Source organism: Vipera ursinii (genome assembly GCF_947247035.1).
Source record: "Vipera ursinii genome assembly, chromosome: 4".
Taxonomy (NCBI): domain Eukaryota; kingdom Metazoa; phylum Chordata; class Lepidosauria; order Squamata; family Viperidae; genus Vipera; species Vipera ursinii.
Window position 1 is genome coordinate 89,942,511 of NC_139514.1, and position 21,036 is coordinate 89,963,546.

The 21,036-nt window shown below is 38.0% G+C and overlaps 1 protein-coding gene across 1 annotated transcript in view; it reads left to right on the top strand.

Annotated features, from left to right (window-relative positions):
• Positions 1 to 4,287: 4,287 nt before the first annotated feature.
• The window catches only part of SH3RF3 (SH3 domain containing ring finger 3), a gene marked incomplete at its 5' end in the record, with an annotated part of 97,355 nt that continues 80,606 nt past the window's right edge, over positions 4,288 to 21,036 (top strand). Inside the window, 2 exons of the mRNA XM_083362567.1 lie at positions 4,288 to 4,440; positions 18,666 to 18,725. Of these exons, the coding sequence (XP_083218693.1) occupies positions 4,288 to 4,440; positions 18,666 to 18,725 (213 nt within the window). The remainder of the gene's footprint in view (positions 4,441 to 18,665; positions 18,726 to 21,036) is intronic.

The following is a 21,036-nucleotide window of genomic DNA, read 5'->3' on the forward strand; positions in this document are numbered from 1 at the left end:
GTTCATTCAGTTAATAGGTGTACATAACATTTCAGCCTGTTTCATAAGTCACGATTTTCCTATAAGCAAAGATATGATAGAAGATTGCAAACATGCAATTGTATATTTTGCTATGAAATGTCCTAGGAAATTCCAAGAGTGTAACAAAATAGAAGGTTGTATCAATTATGTTTTTGAGCTGTGGTCCTCTGGGATATATAAATGGAAGTCACCTTCAGTTTGGCATAATGATTTAAATCATTCATAGGGTGATAGTATAGACTGTATCAACTAAACCGTGAACTCAAGAAACATTTCAGATTCAGTTATGGACCTTGAGCCTTCAGAGAGAGTTGACATGATGACAGAATCATTTGCATGAAAAATCACTGGAATACGTTAGCTGGAATTAAATTGATTCCAGCTGCAATAATTGGGTTTTTTTAGATCAAGTTTCTTTGACCTATATTTTGTAAATAATGATTTTTTTTTCTTATATAAAGAGATTCAGTGTAAGGACATGAAAGGCTCATTTGCATTCTGGATGCTTGCATCTTCTTGATAATTTTCCCAGCTGGTTTTCAAAGTACTGCTGTTATCTGATCAAAAATACAATGAAAATAGCATATATTCTAGTTTCAGTTACAAAAATAAGAACAGCTGATATTGAGAGTTTTTCTCTGAAAAGAGTTCTCTTTACAGAAAAGGACAGTTTGAAATGTAAGAGTGCTTGACCTCCAAAATTCAGAGCTAGTTGGAAATGATCAGTGTTGTAGCTGGCTGTATCTTCTATCCACTCAACACTTACCAAGGTTGAGCAGATTAAAGACCGTGTGGCAGAAGTCAGACTAACCCACAAGCACGAGAATGTGTCAGTCTGTGCTGTCAGCAGGATTTACTTTCAAGAGGCCCTTAATCATCTTTATGAAGAGAGTGTGCCAATGAATTGCAATTAATGAGTTGCTACATGCAACGGATCAAGGTGAATGGGTAACAACAAGAAGATGCTGAAAAAGCCTCTTCAGACTCATCTACAGTGTTAAAAAAGATGGCTTGTAACAAAATGTTCTTGTAATTTAAATGGTATTAAAGCTGGTTACATTTAACTGTTAATATGTTTATCATTTTGATTGTTAGAGCTAGAAATATTAAAGGAAAAAGTGATTGATGTCTGGCAGGGAGATGGACAGTTAAGAAATATGAAATATAAATAAATAAATATATTGAATTTCTAATACAATTATGCATCTCATTCCTCACAAACAAGAACAAATATGGAACACTATGGACTCGACTATTGTGTCTTTCAACTGTGCCTTTTATAATCTCTTGATCCTCCTTGTTGCTCTTCTCTTAGTGTTTTTTATTACAATTCAGTCATAATTTTAAACATATAAAATTCTGGTCTGCGTAAGAGCATCAACTTCAGAATTATGTATAAAAAAAGAGAAGGAACAGAAAAGGAGGAGAAATTGCACTGTATGTTAATGGAATCTATTCAGAAAGAGAGGCACGATGGCTCAGTGGCTTCATGATGCTGGAGATGGTCTCTGCTCCAGTGGTTCAAGTCCTAACGCTGTGTGGCGCAGTGAATTCCCATCACGTGCCTTGGCTTCTGCCCACCTTGCACTTTGAAAGCATGTTGTACGTGGTGTGGAGATCAGTTAGTGCTCCATGCAGGCAATCAGATTCCTGCCAGCTTTGAACCTTCCTGGTTGCAGCGCCCATTTATGAGGCAGCTCTAGAGAAGGGAGGGGGCCTAGGATGATGCTTTAGGAAGAGCCATTTGCCTTCCTTTCTGATGCAAAGCCAGCTTGCCCTCCAGTGGCACACCTTGAGAAGCATGTGAGCGTGTCGTACAACAGAGTTGATAAATTGGCAGCCAAATTATTGTTCTGCAATAGTATTGGGGTCTTCTGTCTCATGTAACAATGCCGTACAATAATAATAATTTTAATAATAGTAGTAGTAATATTAGTAGTAGTAGTAGTAGTAGTAGTAGTTGATAAGAAAGACAAAAAAGTCTGGCTAGTGGACAGTCCTGCAGACAGCAGAAGAGAAGAGAAGAGAAGAGAAGAGAAGAGAAGAGAAGAGAAGAGAAGAGAAGAGAAAGAATTGAAGAAAATAACAAAATACAAAGATCTGCAAATAGAAATAGAATGACTGTAGCAAAAGCAAACAAAGATAATACCAATAACAATAGGCACCTTGGGAGCACCACTTGAACACCATCGGCGTTGAAAAATTCACCATCAGTCAATTGCAAAAGGCAGCTTTACTCAGAACAGCTTCCATCCTCCGACAAGATCTGTAACACCATCAGATCTGCCTATCCCAGGTCCTTGGAAATTACTTGATAGGTAGACAGAAATGACCAAGCCAGTCTGAATATCTGGCTCACTGTGCAACTAAGCATAATAGTAATAATAACCCCCATGAAAGAAAAACAAATGGCAATGCTATAGAAAATTTCTGGGTTAACACAAGTGGAGAGACAAAAGTAACACAATTAATGGTGATTGCTATTCCAACCAAAAAGAAGATGTGAATGATGACCTCCAAAAGTAAATTTCAGATCTTTCGGAGACTTGAAGTGACAATGATAAAAGGGGAAGTAGTAGGAGCTTTGGGAAAAGTGGTGATATAATGCTGGAATTATTGATTTTAAGGCAACATTAACAATGTTAACTAGGCTCTTATGGTAAGATAAGTTAATGGGATGGATGGATCAGAGTTCCTACAAAACAGATTCTAAAGGCATGGTTGCAAATCATTCCAATACATGGAGAAAACATGAGGGCAGCAGAAGAAGCCGATGTGAGGCTCTGAAAACAAAAGAAGATTCATAAAGGAAATGTAAGCAGGGGCAGGTCCCAAAACATGGGTACAGGTGTATAACATAAAACAATGGAACTGGTGTCAGGAAAACCTCAGAATAAATAAACATTGGCAAGGGATGGTAAGAATAATTTTAAAATAATTTATTTAGATATAAGAAAAAGAAAAGAAACAAATCGGCATATCAGATGTTCAGTTGAGAAAATGCTGGCAGGTTAAAAAGAGCTGCTTAATTCTTTTCATTGATCCGGTTTTCTCCAACAAAAAAAGATTACACATTGCACCAGAAATTAGGGAAAGACATGGTTAAAGGACAAGATTAAAAAATGAGATTGATAGAAATGGTGAGGATCAACATGGTCAATAGCTTTTTGAATGAGTTCAGATCTTGAACTGAACTGCAACCTAGGATATTAATAGGGCTTTATGCAGTGCTTGGCAATAAAGCTCTCTCTAAGAAAACAAACCCCATATTTATTGTGGATACAAGTGTTAATTGTGAAGTACATCAGCTATGGCAAAATCAAGCCATAAAGCTTTTGATTTAATTGTGCATCTCTTTCTCCTACCATTAACTGGTAACAGTCTTCTTGCTGCTTAGTTTTTGTTTGTTTGTTTTTTTGCATTTGATGGAAGGGCATCTGCACTGTGTTTAATAATAGTCTTCTCTGATATCAGACTCCTTGCTTCCAAACTTGCAAGCATCAGCCTTCAAAAATACTAACTCAGGGGTGTCAAACTCAATTTCATTGAGGGCCGCATCAGCATTTCGGTTGCCCTCAAGGGGCCGGGTGGGTATGGCCAGGGTGGGCGTGGCCTACTGGGTGGGCGTGGCTAGAGTGCGTATGGCCTACGCATCAAGGGTGCCTATGAGGGCCTGGGCAGGAGTGGGACAGATCTGAGGGTCTCTGGCAGGAGGATGGTCTCTGGAGAAGGGCCAAGGCAGTGGGGGCCGTTCCCTCACTGTTTCCAGGATGGCTTCACGGGCCACATGAAACCACTTCACAGGCCGCATCCGGCCCCCGGGCCTTGTGTTTGACATGTCTGTACTAACTGATGGAAGGCTAAGTTGTGTCTTGTTCACATAACACACATACTGAAAAGGGAAGAAGCTCCCCTTTATTTAATGTGTTCAAATGGAGGCTGGATAGCTGTAAATTTGGAATGTTTTAATTTGGATTATTGCACTGAGAAGAGTGGTTGGACTTGATGGTATAAATAGTCCCTTCTATTTTTCTTTTAAGATTTCTTAAGATCAACTGATTGTAAGTGTTAAATGAACAACACCTTCAGTGGCTATATAATCCTTGAACTATGAAATGAGAAGACAATATCAACCAGTTAATTAGTTGATGGAAAGCAGCAAACAGCAGGACAGGAGGAATATAGATTGTGTCAGCTCATGATAAGCATTAAGTATTCAGACGTAAGGATTCCCAGTCGCAAATTAGTCTATATGCCATATTAGAAATGGATATGTATATTTTGTGCAACCCTGCATTAATGAAAGGAACAAAGCAATATGAGTTGGTCAGTGAAGAATTCCCACAGTCTCCTGGCACCAAAGGCAAATGGTTGTGGGAGGAATTTGAACAAGATGTAGCTTTCACATACAAAGCCAAGGTGAGATCTGTTCAAGTGTATTTTTCCCTCCCACTCTTTATGCTTGGAATAAATTTATGGAAGGCTGTTAACTTCATATTCTTCTTGTAAGCTTCCAGACATCTGGATGACTCCAGCAAACATAATACTGAAGTGGATGGATCTTGACTCAAAACGCACGGCAGTTCTTACATTCTAATCTATGCATTTCCTGTGTTATGAATACTATATTCTCTCATTGACTAAGCCAAGAAACCTTTTATCAGTGAGCCAAAATTGCATTAGAGATTTTAATAGCTATCCTATAAATAAAGAGATACTGTCATTTCAGTATCCAGATTTAAGCAAACAATTTGTTGTATTGCTAAGTACAATTCAACTGTACACATGTTAACTGAGGTTTATGGGAATGGAGCTTTGCTACAAAACACCAAAGTAAACAAAGTTTTTGGCACACAAAAAATGAACCTGAGACTATAAGACATTCCAGCAAATTTAACTGGCACTTTTTGCTAATCTGATGTCTACAGGATACTTAAAGATGTACTTTATGAATGTCAGGGCAAGAAGACAATAGTGAGTGCAAAGCTAAATTTCTTTCATGGACATGAGCTCTGAAGATAATGAAATCACTTCCCAAGTATGAATGAGTAAATGAATAAGATAGATAGATAGATCATAAAAGAGCCACAGTATACCAGTTACAAATTTTGAACACTTGACTCATCAAACTGAGTGCTTCTGCTGTGGAAAATATGTATGTAGAGTCAAGTTGAATCCAGATGTACAGTATATTTCTTGTGAGATATTGCCAGAATATGTTGCTATTACTGCACTGGCACTGGATTTTGGCAATGCAGCACAATCAACACAAGCTGTAATAATTATTTAATAATGGAAATAAACAATCTCTTGATATTTTCTGTGGATTGTGGATGTGATGGAATCAATTATAGTAGTATATCCTTTTTAGTTTCCATATTTATCTCTATACCATTTTTTAATCAAAAAACAAAGCAGGTTATATATAAAACTTAGTGTATTAAATACAATAATCTACCTAAACAATGAAGAGTGAAACAGTAAAAGTAATAAAATACTGCCACAATGGCATTAAACTGAAGATTGTATTTATTTTATTTCTATACCACCTTTCATTCTGGAAGTATAGGTGGACATATTGCTTCTCCTGTTTCACACTCTCCCCTCCCCCCAAAACTCCATAAGTGAGTAACTAACAGTGGACTAAAATCTAAAATTCCCTGGTTCTAGGCCAGCACCACAACCAGTATACCAAACCAACTCTCATTGAGATGCTAAACGTATATCTTAGTGTATTGGAAATTACAGCGGTATAAAGGTAAAGGTAAAGGTTCCCCCGTACATGCATGCTAGTCGTTTCCGACTCTAGGGGCCGGTGTTCATCTCCGTTTCAAAGCCGAAGAGCCAGCGCTTGTCCGAGGACATCTCCATGGTCATGTGGCCGGCATGACTAGACACCAAAGGCACACGGAACGCTGTTACCTTCCCACCATAGTGGTCCCTATTTTTCTACTTGCATTTTTACGTGCTTTCGAACTGCTAGGTTGGCAGAAGCTGGGATGAGTAACAGGAGCTCACTCTGTTTCGCAGCACTTAGGATTCGACCCGCCAAACTGCCAACCTTCTGATCGACAGGCTCAGCGTTCTAACCCACTGAGCCACCACATCCCTTTTTACAGCGGTATAGAGAGTTACTTAAAAAAAAAGCACTTGGATTGTTCCAACGTAGCTAGCAAATGTGTACTCATGTGAGGAAACATGTGATGATGATGATGATGTTATCCATTCAGTCAAGTTCGATTCTTGATGATTCTATGGGTCAGGTCTCTCCACATCTTCTGATCTTGCACTATTTCTTTGAGTTTTTCTATGCTCTGCCTGGTGTCAGTTTTGATAGTATCCAGCCACTGTGTTCTTTGACAAAAATTATAATAGCCATATTCTTCAATGTAAAAATTAAGCATCAGTATCAAACAAGATTCTAGCTGTGTCTCCTTGTCATTTTCTGCATGCAGGTTAACTGCACCTATATCTATATTCATATATACATTGCAATTTGTAGCACCATAGTCCAGAAATACATTTACCAGTATGAATCTGAGAGTTAATAAAACAGCATGGGCAGACCTATAATTAGGAAGATTAAGACAGCCATCTCAGGCAACTCATTTTGGATGTCACTGTGTTTTTACTTGACATGTTAGTTGCAAGACTTCCACCTCAAATTTGGAATGGGTTATTTTAGCACAGGTAATAAAATATTTTGACAAAATGCTACATAGCCAACAGTTTTGATTTACCCAGGTGTACCTTGTTTTTTGAGGCAGATTTATGCTACAGAAATCATATTGTGGTAAATTGCTGCTTCTATTATGTTGCTTCCATGCAATCTCTAAAATAGTTCCTCCTCCTGTATTTTTCTCTGTACTTCTAGAACCACAGATGGAGCATAGATCACTATGGCCCTATTTCAATTTTGAAAAGATTCCTTGTCACATAACCCCAAGAAAAATATCCAAATAATGAATGAACTGACTGGGTCTGAAGTAGTTCTTTGCCAATAAAGGAAAAGTAGTTGGAAAGCAATGAATACATCTGAATCATGAGTAAGGGGATCTAGAGCTGAATTTGCCATTGCCCACTTAAACTCTTAAAAGCTTGTTTCTTTGCCTGAAAGTATGTGTTCATTAACAAATTGTGGTTTAACTCAGTGGCTGCTGATCATTCAGCATAAGTGTATTTCTTAAATAAATTAATCTGACCATGCTGCACAGAAAATGTTTCTAAAATCTGTGTCTTTTGCATTATGGCTGTACAAACCATTTAAAGGTGGCATTTTGGAAAGCGCATTGTTTGAATGAAACATCTTCAAAGAGTTTTAACTTAGTATCCACATTTTGCAGAAGGCTGGGCATGGCCACTTCAAAGGAGATCCAATGGTGTGGATCTTCACAGCAATTGCTAGCAAAACAGCTGCATATGCACAAACATGGACAGGCAAACAGAAACCCTTTAAACCAATTGAACTGTCCTGCTTTAATGTTTCGTAAAGAGATAGTTCACTTATTGTATATATCATAATAAGCTTTACAAAATGCCCTTTCTAAATGCATAGCACCATCTTATTCTGCATAAGATTTGGCTACAGCATATTCTTCTGTGTTGACTTTCTCAACAAAATATAACTTCAGTTGTATTTTTTTCCAAATATGCTGAAAATATCTCCACAGAAAGCATTACTGTCTTAGATAACTACTACAGTATATATTTCATAAAATGAAAATGTATTGGAAACTTTGATTACTTGTAATATGTATAGCCTATGCTGAAATTGCGCAATCTTATTTCTTCAAAATATAGTGCAAGTTAATCACTGAAACAGTTGTTCTACATGCACAACTCCATGCAAATGATGTCCACTTTGTAGCAACACAGTAATGCAATTACATTTCAAAAATATTTCTGTAAAAGAGAACTTAAAAACAGTTTATGATTGAATAAAGAAGCATTAAAGGGTTATTTGTCTATCTAGCTCTTTTGTGGCTTTTGATAACTTTGTGCAGTTAACCAAGACAAAATGTCTTATTAGTTTCTCCTCCTGTCACTGCAAGTTGAATATGGATTAGATGGAGATTGTTATCTTTCAATCTGATTGTGCTTCTTATCCTTCATTGTGCCTTCCTCTATTTCATTTTTCAAATGAATCTACCTACTTCTTCAGCTTATTATATCAGGAAATAATGCTGGTCTGTGACCGTAATAAAAGTTGATTGATTGATCAGGAACTATGTGTAGATTCACAATATTTTTATTTGGATGTTTGTTTAGTCATAATTGGATAGTATGTTCTGGTCTTCTTTGTTTGTGAAAGATTGGATTACATGACCGATTCACACAAGGCAAATATTACTGTAAATCCTATTAATGGTATCTTTTTCGTTGGATTAAGGATAAGCAATAAAGAAGACTTGTCCAGTATGCCCTAGGTCAGGGGTCGGCAACCTGAAAAAGGAGAAGAGCCACTGGGAACCGGTTCCATCACACATAAAAAAAAGTGGGAGCCTCGTGCGTGCGTTCATGCACGCGCATGCGCAAAAAATGTTTTGCGCATGCGCAAAACAGGTTTTTCTTGCGCATGCGCGGACGCGCGCAGTTGCCATTTTTTTAATGTGTGATGGAACAGGTTCCCGGTTGCGCGATGGCGATGGCCCGTTTGCAGAGCTACCGCCTTCGGAAGCCTGCAAATGTGCCGCGACAGCTTTCCCAACGAGCAGTGCCGCTGCCCGTTCGCACAGAGGTGCGCGCGCACCTCTCCAAAGGTTTGGGGAGGTGCGTGCGCACCTCCACTCATTCGGAGAGGTGAGTGTGCACCTCTCGGAATGGGCAGTGGCGCCACTTGTTGGGAAAGCTGCCGCGGCCCGTTTGCAGAGCCGCCGCTTTTGGCAGCCTGCAAACGTGCCGCGGCAGCTTTCCCAAAGAGCGGCACTGCTGCCCGTTCGCGCAGAGGTGCGCGCGCACCTCTTCAAAGGTTTGGGGAGGTGCGCGCACACCTCCGCCCATTCGAAGAGGTGCGCACGCACTGGGCGGCTGGGAGCTGCAGGAGACGGCTCAAAGAGCTGCATGCGGCTCTGGAGCCGCGGGTTGCCGACCCATGCCCTAGGTCTTTCACTTGTTTAAAAAGTTTAACATAAGCCATTCTGTAATAAAGAACCACTTCTTATGTATAAACTAAATAGAAACATTTGTGATGATTGAGTATTAACAGTGATAATAGCTTATTGTGTAGCCTGAACTGCAGTTCTTCCAATGTTCTAATTTTCAATAGTCTTTCACTGGCAAATTTTCAGAGTGTTCAGACTTCTGGCAAGATTTCATCTCTCTGGTTTTTCATTTTTATTGCAGCAGTGCTCATTTTCTGTTCATTATTTGTAAGTGTGATAATGAATAGTAAATTCAGTAGATGGATTTGAGAGGGAATTTGCAACTAAAAAAAATACTTGCCTTAAATTTAGTGGCATATAGCAACAAATGATGTCATATATTCAATCCTTATCCCCATCAGTAATACCAATGTGATTCCACAAATTGATGCTACTGTACTGATTGTGAAGATCTGTGCTAGCTGTATAAAAATATTTTTATACAGCCATTTATGGATAAAAATAGACACTGTCTAACAAAATTTAAGGGACGCGGTGGCTCAGTGGGTTAGGACGCTGAGCTTGTCGATCAGATGGTCAGCAGTTTGGTGGGTCGAATCCTGAGTGCCACGTAACAGAGTGAGCACCTGTTACTCGTCCCAGCTTCTGCCAACCTAGCAGTTCGAAAGCACGTAAAAATTCAAGTAGAAAAATAGGGACCACTACGGTGGGAAGGTAACAGCGTTCCGTGCGCCTTTGGCATCTAGTCATGCCAGCCACATGACCACAGAGACGTCCTCGGACAAGCGCTGGCTCTTCGGCTTTGAAACAGAGATGAGCACCGGCCCCTAGAGTTGGAAACGACTAGCACGCATGTGCGGGGGAACCTTTACCTTTAAGAAAATTTAGTTATTTGACTCCAAAATAATGCATAAAATTTTTAAGAACATTGTAGAACAGAAAGAAATGTTTTTTTAATTAAAAATATTTTTGTTTTGTTTTGACCAGCACTACAATGTAATGCACATATTTCCAAGCAGGCCAGCTGCAAGAGGAGTCAAAAAAAGCCAAAACTGCATCAATAGCCATAGAATAGAAGCCCTTGTTCCTTCCTACACGCCTTGCATGTGAGACACACATAAAAAGGGACAGGGCTTTGATCAAACAGCTGCAGCCACCCTCTTGATGTTTTTAACCTTACTATTGGTATATTTAGATATGAACATCTATCTGAAATGAGAAGGGAAAGATTTTTGGCTTGTTTTAATGTTGATTTGACTGTAAAAGTTCACCCCTTGGAGGAATGCTGGTACTTGAAGAATTATCTTTAAGAGATTTAGTTATGTTGAAGGCATTAATACTTTGAACATAACACCTAGCAATTCCAAACATTTGCTATTTAAGAACATCCAAACATTTAAATTCCAGTTTTTATTTTGTTGGAGCCCTAAGGTTGTCTTTTTCAATATTTCAGAAATCTGTTTCTGAAATATCTGGGAACCCTAATCTTGCAGGATTAGGGTTCCCAGAAGTCTGGCAATGTGTCCTCTGTCCAATATGCATAGCCTTAAAATCAAATATTGCCCAGATTTCTGAATATGTAACAAGCTATCACTTCCTAAGCAGCTTTTCTCAGTGCAGCAGCACTTCCCAAATAAGTGCTAAGCATAAGTTAACAAGCTCAGCTCTGTGACCTTAATTAGTTGATTAGTACCCTCCAGCCAGCTTGTGCTGAATTGACAAAACTTTAATCAGATACTGACTGAAGTCGTTTGCTTTCTAACCAGCTATACTAGCACATTGCTCCAATCTAAAAACCAGCCTTTCTGATGGTAGAAAAAGTAATTTCATATACATGAGGGCTTATGTACTTTTTAAAAAAATACTTGCCTCTTTCAAACTATTTGAAGCCAAATCAATAGCACAAGTTCTTTAGCTGGGCTTCTTCTCCAATTTTGCACCTTTAGAATTTGTACAATCCATATCTGTAAGATTAGCCCATCACGTCTCAAAATGTGTCTCTAATACCATCCTGAGACTACAACAGGCCTCACAAAAGTGGAGACTAGAGTGTGATGTGTATACTCAACTACTGTTGGTAACTGTGATATCACTTAGTACTTTTAGCAATCAATCAGGCTGTGCATACTAGCAAATTGTAACAGTCTATCAGCTATTTGAGAATACCACTACAAGGCCTTTTGATCCACAACACACAGTGGTAAAATGGGTTTACAGTACCAGTGATTTTTATGGCAAGAAAGAACCCAGAAAGAACAGGATCAGATGTTACCCAGGGAAACAAAGAAACAAAACCGTCTATTGGGAAAAATAGATTTAAACTAAACTAAAAACTAAGGACTACAAGATAAATACATGCACACAAACATTATTCGGACTGTATCATAGCTACAAAAAGTTGCCACATGTTCGAAAGAATATTGATCAGCCTTTATTCTGTAGTTTCAGGCAAGTCAGCAAAACAAGCAAATCTTTAACTGAGATTGTGGGGGGGCTCAAATTCATGACTTATGGTCTGTTTACAAGAGATCTTAATCAAATGTAACATTCTTTCTCTCTGAACAAGCATTAGAATCATACAAAGTAGCTTCTCAGTTAATAAATTGAAGATCTTTTCAATTAACTGTTTTGATGATAGCACTCTGTTGCCAAATCTGTGTTCTTTATCGACCCCGTACTTTTCTTGGAACTGCCAGAGTAACAAATTGTTGGGTTAGAGAGTCAGCTGTCTCCCAGTGGAGAATACAAAGCCAAATTCTAACTATATCACTGCACAAATATGCAGTTCCGCTGTAGATTTAACAGTTTTTGGAAAACCAAAACATAATTTTATTCCAAAGTGTTCATAGCATTTATGGCATACACTAAACAGATGGGAGTTGCACAATTAAAGGAGGGGGGGCAGGGACAATCCACTGCCATAATTCAGTCTAGAATGTAGCACATCAGAAATCAGCACTTGGCCATGTTCTCTTTCCGTATCATTGAGATGCATTAATTAACATAGTTTGCATATAAACTTCACAAGGTAATTGGTATCATGTTACAGTTGATGGACACAATACAGTTATAAGATTTATTAATTTGTTTGCATTTTCTGTTCTGCTTTTCCACCAAAAAAACCCTCTTGTTTTTTCCTTGTTCCCTTCATTCTTCCAATACTATGAGATTAACTTAGCTGGAGAAAATAATTGTTTTAAAGTGACAGTACTAGATGGGACTTTAGTAACCATATACCTAAAATACTAATCACTGCAGTATAAAATACTACAAGACTACTAAATTGCACTGTATTGGATCTGCACAATACAGTTTTAATTCTGTAATTGATTTCTTCAAATTAAAATATACACTGTTCTTGAAAAATTAAAACTTGAAATCTTGATTTGTGGGTCATTAGAGGTTTTATAATGTGTTGACGTGTTTTTAGGACATTATATTTTCTCAAAGTTATTTCTGCAACCATCATATTTATTTTTCTTTTGTTTGTAATAACAATTTTCATTTTATATATTTATATATTAATGCATTCATACAGATTGGCAAATCACCATTTCTCTACTTAACCAGCAGGAAAATATTAAACATGGTTCCTGCAAAAAGTGTTATTAACAAAAAAAAAGTTGTTGGAAAGGTGGACAAAATTGAAGAAGATAATTTGTATGGTTAAATTACATACATATAATTTAAGACACTTGGACTTGAAATTTGCATTATTTTAATCTGAAAGTTTTGTATAGCTTGGTAGATACAGTACATTAGAAAATTGAATTGTACCAAGTTTTAAGATACTTTCATATGTCTGAATGAAGTAAATGCTAAAATCAATGAAATAACATAAATTATGGTAAATAAGCAACAAAGGATCCTGAAGCACTTTTAAAAACTAGGATATTGATTACTTAGTAAGATTTGAGTTAGAGAAGATTGTATGAAATGATCAATGTACATGGAAGGTTTAGAAAGCAGATTTTATACAGTGGAAAGAACCCAAGAAATTATATACAGTTTGTAATGTATTGGGCTTTGTCTTACTAAAGAATATCACATGGGGTTCATTGCTGGAAGGTTGCTTAAGCAGGGAAGCTGGCTAACGGCTCCCAGCTTCTCAGACAACCCGTCTCCAGCACTGCTATTGGCTGCTTCTAGGGTGGCAATAGGTTACTTTAAACCTATTGGCCACCACTTAGAGGCCAGGGTATAAATAGCTGCATTCGCAGCCCTGTTTTCCCAGTTCAGTTCCTGTAAGCAAATAAAGAATGATTCTTGCTGAACTCACCTCGTCTCTTCAATCAAGCACAGAACCCAGTATATAACACAGTTATTACACATTCTAATAAGTATCCATAATTGATATTTTATATTCTAAGTATTGCAGGACCAAAGTGATCTGATAGCCCTTGAGAAGACTCCTACTCATCACTTTGGCTTCCCACATTATATTTAGTGGAGCTATTCCAGTGTAAGTTATGACAATATTTCAATTTCCTCTCATTAAATAGTTGTAAGTTTGCCTTGAGAAGTGGAACTTTTAAGGTCCAATTTAATTATGACAAGATTGCACGGGAAAGCTGAGTCCTTGGTGCCACAGCTCTTCTATTTAAGAGATTGTTTATGTTTAGTGTTAGCACACCATTGACAACCAACTCGGACTGCTTCTTTATACATCAAATAAATGATTTTGAACATTTGGTAAGAAACTTTTAATGGGGAAGGGATTTCTACATACATTTAAATTGGAACTTTCTCTTCACAAATGTCCAAGGAAATTAAATATGCAAGCAACTCTTTAAATTAAAGTCTTGGAGGAGGATTTGAGAAGCTCTGAGAAAATGGAAGTCAGTCATTTTATCTATTTTTTTTTACAAATTGTATTGATTTTCTAATATTACATTCACATATTTGAAAAGCAACGTGGCGGCTTGGTTGTAGTAATTCAATTACATAGAAATATCATTAGCACAATTTCAAATTGCTACCATAAACATTTCCTCTCTTTTTCCCTTCATATATACTGTCTATTTGTAGATTTAAAACAAATTTTATTCTATCAATCACCTAGAAAATAACTTTTCTTACATATATCAATAGTTTTTAGTTTATATATATTCTAGTTGTTTCAGCATACAATCTTTTAGACAATCAATGACCTAATAAATTTTTCCAGTTTTAATTTTCACTAACATTGAAATTTAACGTTTGTTATTTATCATTCCCAAGATTTTTAATATACTCCCAATTCCTCTATCACCATTCCTCACAAGATCTAATATTCAAAATACATATCTTATCTATTTAACTTCTCACCCTCTCTATCAACAAATTGATAATACAATAATGTCCTTCCTTTCTACTAGTTTTCAATTTTTAAGTAGTAATCAAAATTTCTGTCAATGCTGCAAACATTGACATGTTTTTGCACTGACAATATAAGAGGCATCCTTTTGCTTTAACTGTTTGGCTTTGAATCACTAAAGCGTGGGAGGAATTCAACCCAGATGTTTTGAGAAGATAAGAGCACGCTTCAGAAGGGAAGTGAAACTTCTTGTGTTAAACTAATTGGTGAATGTGATTTATGACGTGTAATTAAGGGAGGGAGATTCTGTATGATATGATGTGTTAAGGGGAGGAGAATTCAGATTCTGGCATCCATCCATGAGTGCCGATGCTCCGTTCTCATTATTATAGACCTTTTTTGGAATAAACAATCATGCAGTGTTCTTTGATCTGTCTCATTAATTGGAACCATTTTATTTCAGTATTTAATGTTTCCTCTCTCTTCCTCTTTGTATCTGCTATCTCATGCTTAAACTAATAATTTTTGTCCTTAATGTTCCATGTAGACCTGTTTATTACTTTCATCAATATGTTTTAGCTTATCTACATCCTATTCACCTTTCCATAATCTTTATGAACAAATCGATATAAAAATTTAGCTATTAGTATTTATACTGCTAAGTTTTAAAGACCAAAAATTTTTCTTTATCTCAATTCATAACAGAGTTTTATATTCAACATGCACATTTGAGTATATTCTATTTTAGATTTCTATAAGATGATCAAAGCTCCATTCTTCTTCACTCTTCTTCAAGCTTTTTTCCTTTGCCAAGTCATCTTCCATGTCCTTGTTTTTGGGTCATCAAACCAATTTCTTGTAATGTCATATATATTATTTGATGTTGGTGAAACCATCCGGTCACCATTTTTATGAAAGGACTTGTAGATCTGGTGGGTCATCTCTTTATTCTTCCGTATCGACGTGGTTGTTCTGAATTGTTTATCTTCTTTTCCAACTGTTCTTTTTCTGGATCCTCCAATTCCTTCTGATTTGTATAGGAAACCTTTTCATATTTCCAAGTTGTCGGTATCTTTTCTAGATTTTCAAATGTCAATATTTGTTGTACAGTTATTTCTTCTGTCATCGTATTTGAATGTTTCATTTTTTTCTAATGTATTTTGTATAGATGATTGTGGTCGAAGTTTGTATAGTTGTGGTTGAAGTTTGGGCTTTCATATCTGGACTGCCTTTTTGTTCCTTTCCATAGCCTCTTAATTTTTCATTGGCTGTGATGAGAGTTTCAATTATTGTTTTCAACATAGAGAGAATTTGTTGATCTTCATCCATAAAGAGATTTTGTTCCTGATCTTCTTCCATATTAGTATTTTAGACTACAGGCTTTACAGTTAGGAAATCCAAAAGACAGGAAAAGTGTTTTTTTCTGGGTAAGGAACCCAGAGTCTTTCACAGTTGTTTCAAATTTTCAAGGTTATATGTCTTATCTATTTTCTTGGGCTGTCAGCCAGGCCCCTGAAAAATAACAGATTAAAATACCAACTTTGATCACACGGTGTCGCCTCTACCTTTTAAAGTTTCCCTTTGAGTCCCAGAGTTATTTTAATCTTTCAGTTTTTCTTTATAAGGAAAAACGCAGATTTTCAACAGAAATTGATAATAAAAAGTAAAAAATCTTTCAGTCCACAAGCTTTAGGAAATAAAATTCCAATTGGGATCCAATTACTTTTTCAACATTTGAAACTCCCCTGGGTGGTCGATCGCTGCTCTTTCTGGAGGGAAGGCTAAAATCCCCCTTCCCTCACCACAGGGGGAAAAATGCTTAGCAGCTTAAACAGGTACAGAAAATAATTAGGGTCTAAAAGAGGTAGATCTCTTCCTCGCTGCTTTAAGTTGCCTGGTGGAAAATGTGACTTTGGCTGTTTGCAACCTAGCGATGAGCCATATTTCTATAGCCAGTCCTTTCGTCTGCCGGTTTGGAGGGATGGCCAGGTCTAATGGGAAAGTTGCAACTCTCCCGCAATCCAGCAAATGCCCCTCCTTGCTGGTCACCTCTTCGGGGTGACTTTTGACCCTTTTCAGGGGCCCCCATCGATGTGAAACATGCCGGCTGTGCAGCAAACCAGAAGTCCAGTCATTTTATCTATATCTAATATCTATCATCTGTGCATGCATGGAATATTTCAGATGTCAACCATTGCAGCAACTTCATTGTGTTTACTTCATTGACAGGATCAATTAGTCCCACTTCTCCTTCTCTAAATCTTTGAAACAAGAAGGAATTCAACAGACCATGTGCCTTTATTTCTGAATTCCATTTACAAAAGATTTAAACAGTACATAACTACTACAAGATTTGAATATATCAGCTGAATCCTCAGTTAAAAAATTCATCTTTCTTTAGCTCACAAGTTTTTTAATCAAATAATTATTTACCTATAAAATGAACTTAAAATTTTATGATGATATGTCCCTTGGGTAAAATACTATTGTCTGCACTCACATGGTTGTAATTTTTTAAAATGTTTGCTTTTGCAGTGAAATTGAAATGCCCATGTCTGACAGTAAACCTTTCTCAAAATATGGGCATGCAAAATAAAATATGCCTTGTATTTAGGTGGGTGGCTTTGCCAATTCTTTCTGAAGATTGATAGAGTGGCATAAATTCTTAGGCACATACTGTATGTGCAAATCTTTCCTTATTGGCATTCTTGAAGCTTACTTGGGATAAGGAAGTGGAAAGCTCCTTCAAACAGTGCAAAGTTAGAAATCCTTTAAGGATTTTTTTTCCTGCAAAGCATCCTTGGATTTCCTCTCAAGACCAGAGGTCCCCAACCTTTCCAGCTTTGCAGACCGGAGTGGGGGAGAGGAAATGGCTCCATATCAGTGGCATGCACAAGCACTCGCACAGCTCCATTTGCACAAGTGGCAAGCATTTGTGCACGGACATGAAGCTCCATTTGTGCAAGCGGCAGGCATGCCTGCCATCCCCACAAATGGAGCTGCACACGCACTCACCGGTCACTTATGCGACCTGCTTCTGAACGGGCCACAGCTCAGTACTGAGCTACCACCCCAGGTTTGGGGACCCCGAGTCTAGACAAATGGAAATAGACTATTTCTTTTATTGAAGGAAGAATATTGAAAAATTGCTGATACACATCAATAGTTCTGAGAAGTTTATATGAGAAGAAGAAAAACAGTAGGAAATTAGTGCCCTTTCCATCCTAATAACTGCAAAATTACTGAACATATCTAATTAATAAGGTGATGCAATTTATTTTTCTGATTCTTATTAACATGCAAATGAGAAATCTTTTGAATCACTCAGAGTTCTTCCAGCTTTTCATAATGGTAATGCAACAATTGACACAATTGTACCTTTTACCTATAGCTAAACAAAATTGAAGTATTTACGAACACAATTGAGCCCAACATTTTTGTTGTTACGTGAAACATTTAAGTGACTTTTGGTCACAAAAGGTGATCGTGTGGTCCCAGGACACTGCCTCCGTCATAAATATGAATCGGTTCCCAAGCATCTGAATTTTGATTCACACGACCATGGGGATGCTACACCAATCATAAGTTTGAAATAATGGTAATGTCACTTTTTTCAATACTGTTGTAACTTTGAACAATCACTAAATGAACTGTTGTAAGTCAAGGTCTATTTGTATTACATATCAGGTTGTGAATGGTCCAACCAGTTTCTATACTGTGGTTGTCCCCTTCAGTTTCTGCTGATTTAAATTATTTCAATATATATTTAAATAAGAAACCCCCTATCTCTTCTGGATACACCTGATAAGTTTTCCAAGAAGCTTTAATGCATAACAAACCATATGCCTTCTCCAGACAGCCTGTGTGAAGGATCTATAAGAATGTGGGGGTGCTCCTTTGAGTTCCTTCACAAAATGAGGAATGGCTCCAGTGTGCTTCAAGTAATGAGCTACAAAATAAGCATTACCAGTTTTAATTGTTATTAATGCCTTGTACTGACATTTATTGTTTCTTTGCTGAGTGGACAAACTGTGGATAACTTATTCTTTCATCCCCCTTGTACATTTTGTCTGATTGTCTTGGCTAATAATAATTTCAAAAGCTAACCTGAAGCAGGACTAGGCCTGACAGAAATAAATTCGAGAAATGGGCTAATTATATATTCAGTGCATTTTTAGCTGTTTTTAGCTGCAGTTTGTCAATTTTGTTTATAATGACAACAGTTCAATAAAAATATAACCATACAGGTAGCCCTAAGTGACCGTTCTAACAGCAGTGAAGGAAAGGATTTACCACCAAGGCCCAAGGTACCATCAATGCAGTTTCCTCATGGTCAGATGATCAAAATTAGCCCACTTGGCAGCCCGCCTACACTTATAACTGCAGGTGTCCCGCAACTCTCCCTACCTGCCTACAGTATCTCCCCCATATCTATGCCCTTTTGGCCCTCTGCACCCTATGCTCCGCTGCCCTAGCTGACCTTCACTGTTTAGTTACTTCCACTGCTGACAGGGTATGTCCTGCCTGGCTGCTGAGCCACATGGAGTTGATTTCATGCAAGGAAGGGAGAACCAAAGGCAGCCCTTAATCCACAGTGCTCCGGATGGCTCCCGACCTTCGCTCTTTCCGCCGTGACCTGAAGACTTGGTTGTTTGAACAGGCCGGCCTGGACTAAGGGTTTGAGTTTATTTTTAACCATTTATTGTTGGGGCTAAATTAATTTAATTTATTTTTAATTTTTGTATGTTGTGTTTTATTGCCCTGTACACCGCCCTGAGTCCTTTGGGAGAAGGGCGGTATAGAAATTTAATAAATAAAAAATAATAAAAACAACACCCCTTTGCAAAGTGCTCCTTGGTAGAATTGGTACTGGCTTTGTGCTGCAAAAAAGAGGAAAAAGTCAAAAGCTGCCCTTTTCCCCCCTTTTGCACAACCAGTGCCAGCCTCACCCAGAAGCTTTTTGTAAAGAAATTCCCCTTTGCAAAGAACTTCTGGGTGAGGCAGGGCTAGTTTTTCTTTGCAAAAAAGGAAGAAAAAAGCTGGAAGCCACTTTTTTCCTACCTTTTTCTCAGTGCAAGGCTAGCTCCACCCTTACCCAAGAGTCCTTCACAAAGGGGAGATTTGGCACAAGACAGCTTTCAGCTTTTATTTTCCTCTTTAGCAGTACAAGTCCAGTCCCAACCTAGCCCACCTCTGGGCCAGGCATGCCTCATCAGCAGTAGAATCAAAAAGACATTGAAAGTAGCAGAAGTGGAGCGCAGGGCAGCAGGGGGTCTTGGAGTGGGGGCAGGGGGCAACTGGTTTTGGGATGGTGCGGCTATGGCTTCCGACAGTGTGGCAAGCAGCACCAGGCCATGTGGTTCTGGGGTTGCTTTGCACTCCAAAAGGCAGGGTTCAGGGAGGCTCAAAAAGCAGAGATGGGAGTGGAGAAGTAGGCAGGTGGGTGGAGTTGAAGGAAGTCCCTTACTTTATTGAGGACTGGGAAGGACAATCTTGGAACAGCTTGTGGGCTGGTCTTTGGCTAATGACAAGAAAAAAATGACTTAAAGATGGTAATGGAGATTGCCAGAACTGTGGTTGCCAAATGATGTGCTCCTGTAACATCTAAGTAATGACTGCATTACTTAGCAATATAAATTACGGTCCCCATTATGGTTTTAAGTCAAGGACTTCCTGTAATGCTACAGATCACTTCTAAGCCAGGTGACGAGCTGAACCAATCAAAGCATTGTTTTGGACAAGAAAAGAAATGTAGGTTATGTAATAACAAATGTCAGCTTCTATGAGTCTTACACTGAGTCAGTGGTAGGGTGCATAGTCAGTGGTAGAAAAATACTATAAAAAACAAAAACTCTGTGTGTGTCTGTCTGTCTCTGTGTGTGTATACACATTGTGGCAGATTATGGTCTATTCCTTCCACATGCCAATACTACCTCAAAAACGGTCCTCATTCCTCAGAGACCCTAGGGCAACTACCCACAGCAGCAGGAAGACCTGCCCGAAGGAAATGGGTCCTAAGAATCACTAGGTAAAATCAGGGCATAGGACTAAGTTATTGTGCAATATCTGGTGAACCTACGTATGTTAATAGTATGGACATTCATGTCTTGAGGCAGTATCATCTGACAAAACCCAGAAGCCATGCCATTTCTGTAGGGACAACTGCCCTTTGAAATAATTCCAATGTTCTGCCGACCTTTAAATAGAATTTTAAACTTAGCTATTCCCCTGAGCATTGGGGTTAAAATGAGTAAACTCATCATAAATGGATATGAACGACAACCAGTTTGCCTGTTTCTGACTATTATTGGCTATTGTTGCTTTGTTTCTGTTGTAGCTGCCCAGAATTAAATTGTTTGCATTATATTACATTCTTTAGATCAAATAAATAAAAAATTGCTAAGGCTGCAGCAATGTGGTAGATGATGGCTCCAAAGATATTGCAATATTTGGTCCTCCAGCAATTTAGCACATTTCTGCTGCCTGGGTTGAGCTTCAGCTTGTTGCTCATCTGTGGGGTAGAGTGAAAATCAGAACAAAAGGTTCCAAGATGCAGAAGAAGCTAATGGACATGATGTTCAGAAATGAAGCATGTAAAGAAGCCAGGAAGGGTAGGTA